The sequence below is a fragment of the Odocoileus virginianus genome, chromosome 25 (genome assembly GCF_023699985.2).
Source record: "Odocoileus virginianus isolate 20LAN1187 ecotype Illinois chromosome 25, Ovbor_1.2, whole genome shotgun sequence".
NCBI classification, from domain to species: Eukaryota; Metazoa; Chordata; class Mammalia; order Artiodactyla; family Cervidae; genus Odocoileus; species Odocoileus virginianus.
This window is the reverse complement of record NC_069698.1, coordinates 3,661,864-3,674,087: the sequence shown is the minus strand read 5'-3', so window position 1 is coordinate 3,674,087 and position 12,224 is coordinate 3,661,864. Positions and strand designations below refer to the sequence as shown.

General features: G+C 45.5%; 1 protein-coding gene across 2 annotated transcripts in view; it reads right to left on the bottom strand.

Moving 5' to 3' along the window:
* Window positions 1-12,224, bottom strand: part of MYH15 (myosin heavy chain 15) — a 121,868-nt gene that overhangs the window by 1,363 nt on the left and 108,281 nt on the right. For both annotated transcript variants that reach the window (XM_070454937.1, XM_070454938.1), the window contains exons 30-33: window positions 10,111-10,281; window positions 7,958-8,062; window positions 1,821-1,916; window positions 834-975 (exon numbers count right to left, since the gene is read on the bottom strand). In XM_070454937.1, the coding sequence (XP_070311038.1) occupies window positions 834-975; window positions 1,821-1,916; window positions 7,958-8,062; window positions 10,111-10,281 (514 nt within the window). The remainder of the gene's footprint in view (window positions 1-833; window positions 976-1,820; window positions 1,917-7,957; window positions 8,063-10,110; window positions 10,282-12,224) is intronic.

Sequence of the window (12,224 nt, the reverse complement as noted above, 5' to 3'; positions counted from 1 at the left end):
TCATGAGGTTGTGTCTGCATGCCCGGGAGTAACATCCTTATGAAAAAAAGACCCCAGAGTGCGTCTTCCCTTCTTTCTACCACGTGAGGTTACAACGGGGAGAGGGTTGTCTACAACGAAGTAGCTGTCACCCGATTCCAAATCTGCCAGCGCCATGACCCTGGACTTCATGGCCTTCAGACCTGTGAGAAGTGTCTGCAGTTTTTAAGCCACTCCATCTCTGGTGTAACATCTCTGAACAGACTAAGGTACTGGCCCTGCCAAGCCTAGAGCTCCAATGTTCTCTGTCACTTTCCCAGGAAAATGAGAGCAGTGGCCCCTACTACTGGAACAGAACTTTCATGGACACAGATGTAGACAGTTCCTTTCTCTGTTTCAGGGAAGAAAACCAGAAAGCAAGACTCTTGCATTGGTTCTTCATGGCCTCCACTTTAAACCTGTCCCCCTGGGATCTCCATATCGATGTGATGCTTGCCCACCATAGATAGAAGAGTTTGCTTAGAATTTCAAGCAGATCCATCTGTGCTGCTTTAATCACCTTTTCTCCTTGGACACCTGACTGTCCTACCCACATGAATGTAGGCCTGGGAGCTCAGAGCCTGCACATCAACCTAGAATTAAGCAATGGAGAAGTGTAATACAGTGTAATACAGCAGCCCCCTCAAATGTGACTGTCTCTTCCTACCCAGACAAGCAGAGTTAATAAACATGGGGAGGTTTTATCAGAAACTCTTTTTCAATGTTGTTTTTAAAAGCCTCTGAAGAAACAAAGTTCCATGTGATGACATGAGCCTGACACACCAGTGCTTTAAGGTCACAGCGGAACAGAGTACCTGCCGCGCCTTTTCCCCAAACTCGCGCCTTCATCTTGAGTCTGTTGACTTGACACTCGGCTGCCTCTGCTCTTTCCTTGGCTTCATTCAACTCGTGTTGCTGCTTCTTATACTTGGAAAGGTATTGACTAGCTTCTGCTTCCTGTAAAAATAAGAAATGAAACAAAGAAACCCCTGAGCCTATAGAGTCATATTTTTCCGCCCTGATGTGAGAAAGTTGAAAAGTGTGAGAAAGGAATCTAAACTTCTGAGTATTGAATGAAATATCATATTTTTGTATGATGTATATGGATTCAGACTTCCTAGCAGGCACCAGATCCATTTTTTATAACATTTTTTTCCCCCGGAAATTGAGAACATAGTCGGCACTTTCCACCAACTGGATGTAGTCCAGCTTTCACAGATTTGGTATGTGACAGATTAACCATAATTTGTTTTGTAATCAATTTAACATCCTATTCAGGGTAGAAGGGGTTTGTCTTTACTGTTATAAGGCTTCTGTCATAACAGGCTCCTCTGTCCATGGGATTTCTCAGGCAAGAACACTGGAATGGATTGCCATTTCCTGCTCCAGGGGATCTTCCCCACTCAGAGTTAGAACCCACGTCTCCTGCACTGACGTCTCCTGGATTCTTTCCCACTGAGCCACATGAGAAGCCCCACAGGATGATTACCCAACCAAAATTTTCTATCTCTACATGCCACCATGCTCCTACTTGCCTCGTATCGTGCAGTGCATATGCTTGGGTGTAAGCAAAGGTCAAGGGAGAGAGCTTTGGCTCCCTGAAGGGAAAAGCTGCACAAATTTTACCTACAGGTGATAATTCTAGCATACACACTTTAAAAAAAAAAAAGAGAATGAGCAAACTTTAAGCTGAGCTGGTCCTGCCTGACAAGCTGCTTGTTTAGCTCAGGGCCACATATCTCCATTAATCAAATGTAAATGGCTAGTGAATCCACGAGGCTGCAGCCGCCTCAGGTACTTACCACTGCCTCGATTTGCTGCTTGTAAGTTTGTACTTTTAGCTGAAGATTATCCATCAGAGTCTGCATCCTGCTCATATTTTTCTTATCTTCCTCTACCTGCAAAGTACAGGATTGTATGTGAAGGTGATTTGAAGGATCCAGCAGTTTGTGTAGCCTCACATGAGGAAATGAGAGTAAGGAAAATTTATGAAAGACCATATGTAGAGCCATGATTTGAAAAATGAGTTTAACTCTACTCATCCCAAGTTCCAAGAAATAAATAAACACAGCTCAGAGCAAGGACAGTCATTTCTCCTGATCCACCACAGAACCCCAGCCTTTGTTAAAATGGAAGTTAAAGCCACTAGTTTCAATTTGGTCTTCAGCCTTCCCAGCCCAGCCAAACCACACCTGCCTGTAGTTTCTCAGGGCCCACCTGTAGCCCCCCCACCATCCAACCAATTCTTTTCCTTGAACTTTCTAACTGACCCTTGGCTTTAGGTAATGGAACTATAAGAAAGGCTAAGTTTACTGGAATTGTGGTGTGGGCATTAGCAGAGATAGGAAAACTCCATAAGCTATCAGTTCAGTCGCTCAGTCGTGTCCGACTCTTTGCGACCCCACGAATCGCAGCACGCCAGGCCTCCCTGTCCATCACCAATTCCTGGAGTTTAGTCAGACTTGTGTCCATCGAGTCGGTGATGCCATCCAGCCATCTCATCCTCTGTCGTCCCCTTCTCCTCCTGCCCCCAGTCCCTCCCAGCATCAGGGTCTTTTCCAATGAGTCAGCTCTTCGCATGAGGTGGCCAAAGTACTGGAGTTTCAGCTTCAACATCAGTCCTTCCCATGAACACCCAGGACTGATTTCCTTTAGGATGGACAGGTTGGATCTCCTAGCAGTCCAAGGGGCCCTGTTTTGTGTGTTCTTACTGCTTCCATAGAAATCCAGGCTTGGGCTGGAAAAAGGAAACCCAGTGAGATAGTGTTTTTCAACCATCCCCTGTGATGTTCTGGGCATTCTGCGGAGGAAGGAGGGAAGAGACAGACTTGCAGGAAGGCTTTTACAACCCCGTTTTAACTAGAGTACTTCCACTTTGGAGCTGTTGAACTGCCCTGAAGAGAGTATTTAAACGGACTGATGGCTGAGATGAATGATTTAACGAAGACAAAGCCCTGCTGCTCAAACATCTTTCCTAGCTCCCTCTCACTTATTCCATCAAGTATCAACTTTTCTGGTGCCTTTCATGGTTTCCCCACTTATCTCCCTCAGCCCTCCACAAACATCCTTCATGCCAACCAGGCTCATCTCCTATGCCCCCATAGGTATCCTGCCTGTTCCCTCCTTGCTAGGTTTAATGTTTATCCCCCGGGACAGCACAGAGGCAGCAGACAGAAATGCTCAGTTTCCTTGAAAGAGACCTATTTGCTTATCTTCGTAGCTGCGGCCTGAGGGGGCAGTCTTCTAATCTAATACACATATCCAGAGACCAGGGAGGCCGGTGGCACTGTCTTCACACTCTGTCCTCCTCACTCTAGGTTTCTGGTGTCTCCTGGAAAGGAGCACATGTTTGGTGGCCCAGTTTTCATGGCTGCCACCCAGGGTCCATCCCTTGAAAGCTTGGCTCTGGTGGCCAGCAGGACTTACATTCCTGGGTCCTACAGGACGGCAACCACCTCCTCCCCTCGGCAGCGGCAGCCGACTGAAGTGCCTGGGAAAGCCAGTGGCTGCCATCCTCACAGGCCCCACCTAAGCTACCAGGATCTCTGAGAAAGAAACTTCTGCACAGGCCTGGTGCACTGACTTTTGTGCTGATGCCCAGAGGATAAACGTCTTCATACTCTGTCTCTGGGCTTGTGTTCACAGGTTCGATGAGATGATAGCAAACAAAGAATTCTTAACTGGATAGCACCACAAGGATCGGGACAGACAGACAGAAATACATCTCCCAGTCATTCCCCGAAAGAGGTGTACCGGCATACTTTAAAAGCTCCTGCCTGAGGGTCTGGCCTCCAGTCAGCCCTGCATCTACGTACTGACTGGGATTCTCCCCTTTGCAATATTATAGACAGTTTTTGAACACTCAACTAAGAGCCCTAAGAACAAAGAAGGCTGCTTGGACAGTCACAAAGATTTCAGAAACAACTAACAGCTAGGGTGGATAGAACAATAAAGATCTTCTCTTACATGAGACTATTCATTTAAGATTGAGAGAGCTGTTTCATCTAATGCATAAAAAACAACACAGATCAAAAGTTGAAGAAACAAAGTAATATGCTCCAAATGAAGGAATAAGATAAAACCCCAGAAAAGGATAAGGATAGATGATTTACCTGATAAAAGGTTCAAAATAATGGTCATGAATCTGCTCACTCACCAAGCTCAGGAGAATGATGCATGAACAAAGTGAAAATTTCAACAAAAAGAAAATATTAATATAAAAAAGTACCAAGCAGAAATCACAGAGATAAATATCTGAACAAAAATTCAACAGTAGACTAGATGAAGCAGAAGAAAGGCTCAGTGAACTTCAAGACAAGGCAGTGGAATTCATCCCATAAAAGTAGGGGGAAGAAAAATGAGTAAAGACAGCTTACAGGACTTACAGAATAACATCAAGTGGACCAGCATTTACATTTCAAGGGTCTCAGAAGGAGAAGAGAGAAAGAGGCAGAGAAGTAAATTTTTAGGATACAAAATCATACAAAAATAACTTGTGTCTCTGTTCACTAACACAGACTGTCAGAAATTAAGACAACAACCCCATTGATAATTGCATCAAAAAGAATAAAATACATAGGAATAAATTTAACCAAGGAGGGGAGGTGAAAAACTTGCACGCTGAAAGCTGTATGTGTGGTGACCCAGGGACGAAAGAGCAGGTAACCAGGGAGGGGCTTGGAACGTGGGAATGGAAAAACCAGACCTTTATGGTCCTGCCCACCCCCACGCTGTAACTATTAATGGAAGCAGGAAACTTGTCTCCCCTCCTACCCCCCAGGGAGGAGGTGTTTGCCTTACTCTGACCCCCTGCCAATGGACATGCCTCATCCCAGCAGCAAATGAGCCACAGGCCCCACCCCACTCCTTGCACCCTGGGTATAAAAGTGGACCAAGGACCCAGTTCACATCACGTTTCCGCGAGCTGGCCCATTGCTCCAACAGCATCTCCCACTCTAATAAACTTTATTTCCCTCTCATTCTGTCTCATGTCTGGAAATCCTTTTCTAACCTGAGCCCTGAACACAACAATACAGCACTGATGAAAGAAACTGAAGAAGAGAGAAATCAGTGGAAAGCTATTTTGTGCTTGTGGTTTGGAAGAATTAGTGTTGAAATATCCATACTACCTTAAATCTACAAAGTCAATGCAATCAAATAGAATGGAACCACAAAAGGCCCTGGAGAGTCAAAGTAATCTTGGGGAAGAAGAACAAAGCGGAAGGCATCTTGCTTTCTGATGTCAAACATATTACAAAGTATAGTCACTGAAACAGTATGTATTGGAATAAAAACAGACATGTAGATCAACTGGACAGAATAAAAAGCCCAGATGTACTCATATATACATGGCAAATTAATGCAAAGGAGCCAGAATATATAATGGGGGAAAGACAGCTAGTTCTTCAATGAGGGGTGTTGGGAAAACTGGACAACCGCATGCAAAAAAGGAAATTTGACCATCGTATACCATCCATAAAAGTGAACTCACAATGGGGGTAAAAACTTGAATCTAAGACCTGCAATGGTAAGACTCCTGGAAGACAGCACAGCAGGTAAGTTCTGTAACATTGTTTGGTCTGGATGAATTTTTGTGACACCAAAAGCAAAGGCAATAGAAGCGTAAGTAAATGAGTGAGGCTTTCTCTGCCTCAGGCCGCTTGCTCGCCCCTTGATCTTTCCCAGGTGTTACCGCCCATCAATCTCTCATACTTCTGACTCCACCCTGTCATCTGGTTCCCGGAGAGCCCACCTGAGACCATATTGTTTTTTCTTATCCCTGGAAATGGAGATACTTGGCCCATATTTAGATCACTAAGGGCTCAGTAACGCCTACACACAGGTCCCTGAATGTAGGAGGCAGACAGCTTGCAGGGCAGGCAGCTGGGGGTGGGGGGGGAGGAAGCCGTCTTTACCGCCTGTAAGTGATACAGGCTCCTAATCCTATGTCCTGCTTTAGAGCACACATTTCTAGACACTGGAGACAGGAAAACAGGATGAATTTCCAAATGCTAGAGGACACATGAGGGGCGATAAATTCTCAGTGGGGGACTGGCCATAAAACTCCTGTGGATAGAATGACACTTGGCTCTCTTTTCCAATGCAATATGATTTTCCAAGAGGGTTTTTTCCTAGGAAAGAAAAACCCTATTTATATCCCTTTCAAAATGGCATTTTATAATGGCACCTATGATGTCCTATCACAAAACACCCTGCCCCACAGTTCCTGATGGCTAGTTTGATGTTAAAGGAGGACAGATTGAATTGATTCAACATCTACCTTGAATATTTCAAAACCAGGTACTGATATCAAGGAATATGGAGGGCTCTGTAATGTCGCTTTAAAGTGACAGGGTCTAGCCTGTTATCCTGTAATAAAAGGTACTCAATAGGTGTTACCTGAGTTGATGGCAGAAAATCATTGCATAATTGAATAGATCTACTCTAAGCATTGTGCAGACACTTGGAAGAAATTAAGAAATACACTTCCATGCTAGTGCAAGGGGAAGATGCACATTATTGCTATAAAGAAACAAAGATAAAAACACAATAGAATGAGATTGTATTCCTTGGGACAATGAAAACTAAAGAAAGTATAGCTTTAGTGCATTGTTGTATAATGAACCTGTTTACAGAAGAGAACTGTAAGAATAATCCATAGGAAAATAAAAAGAAAAAAGCAGACATAATTAACAAGCAGCGTTTTGCTTCCTCATGTTTTCTTATCCTTGCTCAAAAGAAGCGTAAAATAGCACATCTTTCACATTTCCCAGGCGTTTACTTCCTCCACCACACATACCATGGGCGCAGGCCCCAGGGGTTTCCATTATAATACCTAGCATGGTCTAAAGAAGTGTCAGACTAATTCGCCTTAGGAAAGAACCACTTACTCAGCAAAGAAGAAGTGTACAAATAGCTCATTTCATCTTAATTAGCCTGAGATGGTGCTTCTGAAGCACTCTGCTGTCTTAGCAATACTATCCTTCCTACTGCAACGCAGGAACACTGATATCTCTGACACCAACCCAGCCTCGGGGGCCACCATCAGGACTGGCAGATCTCGCATTGAGTGCTAAGTTGCGGTAAAGTGGGCACCTAGGGTGAGTTTGCCTCTTCACTGGAACAAGCTATCTTGTGTGGCAGAGAGGGCTAGAGAGTAACCACTGGCATCCGTGTTTAACTGAAACACATGCATCTGCTCTGTGCCAGGAAGGTGCTGGGCCCAGAGGAGTGAGCAAGACATGCTATCATGGGATGTGTGGTTTTCTCTGTTTGAAGAAAAGGTAAGACAAGAAGGAAATTGAAAACACAAGTGAAGGAGTAGATTGCTACTCTGGCAATGCATTAGTTATTGGTAACAAGTTTGCCCACTTCTTTTCATTTATTTGTTTAGACATGAAAACAGTCAGAAAGCTGCAGGCGCCCTCTCAGCATTTGCTGTGTTTCCACCCAGCACCAACACCAGATAGAGTCCTCGGTGGCCTGGAGTGTTTGTGAGACCAGAAAATGAGGGTGAAAATGTCCCCTGCTCCAATTTAACTAGCGTCCCATGCAACCTGCTGGCTGAATCGCCACCCCAGGCTCCGCCAGTCACTTCATTTACACATTGTTCTCACTCAGCCTCTCACAGGAAGGCATCTTTCCCAAAGTGCTGCAGACATTACGTGAGAAAAAACAAGAGAAAAAACGATAGTGTAAATAGCTCTTCGCTCCTAATTGCAACTTGTCGCTCACATTGTGCTTCCCAAGAGCTCTAAAGAGGGGCCAGCCCAAACCAGCAATAGCAGAGGAGCTCTGGAAGGCATGGTGTCTCCCGCTGAGGGAGAGGAAGACGCGAGGAGAACTAGCGGAGACCTGGGGGGCGGTTTCAGGCTTGAAGGAGCACATCCGCCTGAGGCAGGATGCAGCCAGGCAAGCAGGGAGCAGCTTCCCGGAGTACCTGATGGGTCAGCTCCTTGACGCACCGCTCAAGCCTGTGGGCTCCCCTCTGGGCCTCCGAGTTACGTCGGACTTCACTCTCTAGTTCAGCCTCCAGTTCACGAACCTGCAAGCAAACCATGGTCTCAGACGACAGGTGGACGGCCAGCAAGCCAGGAGGGCATTGCAGTGGCCAATTGACACCATCATTTGGAACAGAGTGACACCATCAGGGAAGATGTGCTTACTCTGGTTCCCGGAGTGGTGGAAAAGAGCAAGCTCTCTGGGAAAACTGCCTCGCCAAGTGAGCTGGTCGAACTAGGTGAGCTCATAAAGGGGCTGCTTAGACTCTGAAGGATGTGAAAGGCTAATGCCTGCGGAGATGGTAAGTACCCCCTCTTGGATTACAAAAGTACATCCACATGTGCGTGTTAGAAGGTACGTAAGTGTATGCAGAGAATAAGCTATATGTAGCTCTCTTTAAGGATTCAGCCAATAGACTGCCTCATCTTTCTCCATGTTCAGCTCTGACTCTAAAGAAACCAGACCCTGAGTCTCCGTCACACATGTAACCCACAGCCCTCCTAGGTGGGAGAGCTGTAGCACAGATGAGCCGCCGGCCTGCAGCCTTATAGAATCGTAGGATCAAGGTTAACATAACATTCATTCAATGAACATGATGCCTCCTATGCACCAGGGATACAGCAGGGAACAAAACACAAAAGTCTCTTCCCCTCTATAAGCATCCATTCTAATGAATGAAACACACCAAGCAAAGTAAAATACAGATTACGTTAGACGGTGCAAAGCAGGACGCGGGGCAGGGGGTTGACAGGAAAGGGTGTCTTTTATCCGATTTTGCAATGAGACCAACTCAACAAGGTCCATCAGAAGGCCTAACTTTCATCTCTCTATTTTCCTCCTATGCGTAGTGTCTTTTATTCAGTTCAGTTCAGTCACTCAGTCGTCTCCGACTCTTTGTGACCCAATGGACTGCAGCATGCCAGGCCTCCCTGTCCATCACCAGCTCCTGGAGTTTACTCAAAGTCATGTACATAGAGTTGGTGATACTATCTAACTATCACATTCTCTGTCATGCCCTTCTCCTCCCGCCTTCAATCTTTCCCAGCATCAGGGTCTTTTCAGGTGAGTCAGTTATTCACATCAGGTGGCCAAAGCACTGGAGTTTCAGCTTCAGCATCAGTCCTTCCAATGAATATTCAAGACTGATTTCCTTTAGGGTGGACTGGCTGGATCTCCTTGCAGTCCAAGGGACTAGTGGCTTTTATTAGTCTTCATTTTATCCCGCCTCCAATTCTTTTTGAAAATATAGGCAGATGTGTACACATCTTCATATTTTCCCTGTTTCTTGCGCAGAAGGTTATATACTCTCCACATTCCCTGTGCCTTTATCATCACTGTACTACTAGGCATGATCTCCAGGACATTACAAAGCTCTTCCTCAGTCCTTTTTAATCAGTATGATTACACCGTAAATGTGTACTGGTATTCCATTATATAGATATACCATAAATGTGCAATGGCAGTGCTTTCTCAGAGGCCCTTCTGAGGCATGGAAATCGCAGTCAAATATTCTTTCCATCCTTATAGCATCTGTTGTATGACCTGTAAATTGTCACTGAAATTGATTCAGTTATTTTAAAAATCCTATTTTCAAGATAGTTCTTTCTAGTCTTCCTATCTTGAAGCTCCCTGAAGGCAGGTACTACATCAGTCCTCACTACATCTGCACTAATGTCTTTCTGGTCCTCGATTTACTTGTTTCTCTCTGCTTTCTCTGGCTGTTAGGATATGGGCATTCTCCACAGAGCAGATAATGGGAGCAAAGGCAGGGAAGCAAGACTGTGAGAGAATGTTTGGAAACAGTGGGTCCCCTGGCTGTTGGGAGCCTAGTGCTGGGGCGGGTGAAGCTGGGGGAGACACATTCTACTAAGCAGGAAGGCAGGTTTCACCCATTCCAGGAAGAGTCCTGTTTAGTGGCCCACAGTCGGGAAGAATGAATGGATTTACTGAGATCTGACACTCTCAGTTGGCTGAAAGTGCTGCAAGCCAAAGTGAAGAGGGAGGTAGAACTACCTCATATGATATCCCAGGACGGTAAGGCCTTGAACTGGGAGTTGTCAAGACCCCACGATTACACAGGCAAACCCCTACCCTGGATTCTAGTTTCTGGATTTGCTTTCTGTTCCCCATTATGGCCGTCTGCTCAGCATCATCCAGCCTCTCTTGTAAGTCTTTAATTGTCTGCTCCATGTTCTTCCTCATCCTCTCCAAGTGGGCATTGGTATCCTGCTCCTTCTTCAGTGCTTCTGACATGTTTGCCACCTAGAAAGGAAGGCAAGGGACTGAGATAACCTGGCGGCCAACAGAGCTGAACGCTTCTGTCCCTGTCTTCAGTTCCTGATGTGACTGCAGGCCAGGCCTCACCTCTGTACCTCATCTCTTCCCACCATGCTCTCCCTAACCTCCGTGGTCCTCGAGTTTGGTAACCATAAGGCAATCAGGATAGCAGCGGCCACTGGAGGTCAGGGTGACGGGTGGTGGAAACACACCAGAGATGAAACACCACGTGAACATTATTACACAACATCTGTATTCAAAGAGAGAGGACCAACTGAGGGGAGAGTTTTTAACGGAGTGAAGCACCAGGACGTGTCCTACAGCAGCACGCACCAGGAAACGTGTGGAGTGCCTGGGAGAGCCTTTTCCACGCCTCACTTCTGTAATTCTGTGACTTGCAACTGCAAACAAGTTTAGGCTCTAGGAATTTGGCAGCAACTGATGCTCTCGGTGCCAATAATCTGGCACAAGGATGGTTAATTCCTGCAAAGCCTGCTCTCGGCTTTGACTGTGTATACAGGGCTTGGTGTCTGCTGCCATTATTAAGAACTGTTTCATGAATCTCTCAGTGCCTTTGATGTAAGGACACTGCCCTCTCAGCCAAAGTTTCTCTATCAGGTTACCAACCATCTGCATAATTTAAGTGTGAGACGTCTGTGCAGATGGTGAGGGCAAAGAATGAATAATGGCGGTAACTCTGGGTTTTGCTATGTGGGGCTGGAGCTCAGAGCTGAACTACTGGAGAATTAAGGCAGGGGAAGAGGTAGTGAGTTCATTTTTCAACATTGTCAAGAAGATCTTTTAAAGGTGAAGTTATGCAGATAGAGTCTTCCTAACGTGTGACTGCATAAATTTACCAAGCAGGAGCAAAAAGCTCTTTTTCTCCCCCTTCTATGTAGATTTTCATAAATGTTTGAAATGAGCATATTATTTTTTCCTTGGCCAAACACTTTCAAGCTTTCTCACACCTCTTTTCCATCAGAAAGCAGTGTCTGAGTTGATACAAAATGGCTGAGTGCTAGGCATGCTTTCCCCATTCTTCTGGATTCTACAGTGACCGAGAGCTAGGATTTGGTGCAAGAGTTTTAACTACCAAAGTGCTTGATGATTCAGACAGATACAGACATAAGTTTCCCCCTTCTTCTGAATTTTAAAGTGACTAATGTTAAACCTAACTGAATATCTTGTCTCTTTGGTCCCCATATACTATTTAGCAAGAGGATCAGCTTTCGTTCTCAGGGCAAGCTCTGGGCTGCTGCATGTTTCTGCATCCGATGTGCTATACAGACGCACCTGATGGGGAAGCAGTGAGCGGAGGGTGAAACCAAGTCCAGGCTCTGCTCAGCAGGCGCTGGGACCTGCAAGGCTGGGACCTTGACACACAGACTTTTCTCCCACCTCCCTCCTTCCATGGCCTTTTTTTTTTTTTTTTTTTAAATGAGTACTGTCATCTGTTCATCATGCCTCCTGGGGGAAATCTGCATCTATCTGAGTGGGTGTCCAGAGGACATCCCTTGCAGTGCCCACAAAGGTACCATCAAGGCTGGCAGTCAACCCTGATCTTGGTCTCATTCAGGAAAAGTACACCTATCAACAACTTTAAACTTGCAGATAAGGAAGGGACACCAATCCTGAAGGCCTTCCTCACCCGATTCTGTTACTGAAGCAGCAGTGTGGGCTGTAAAAAAAAAATAAGTGAAATAAGCATTCTTGCCAGATCATCTTCATGAAGCCATTACAGGCCCCAGGAAAAACAGCTATGGGTAAGGAAACATAAGAAGAATTGTTTCTAGACACCAGATACATTGATTCACAAGTGGAAAGTGGTTTAACTCTTTTAAAAAGTCTCTTGCTTTCATAAGATTTTGCTTATGGCAATTCAGCTGCTTCTTTTCATTGTGTGGTCTGGGTGGAAGGGAGGAGTCGAT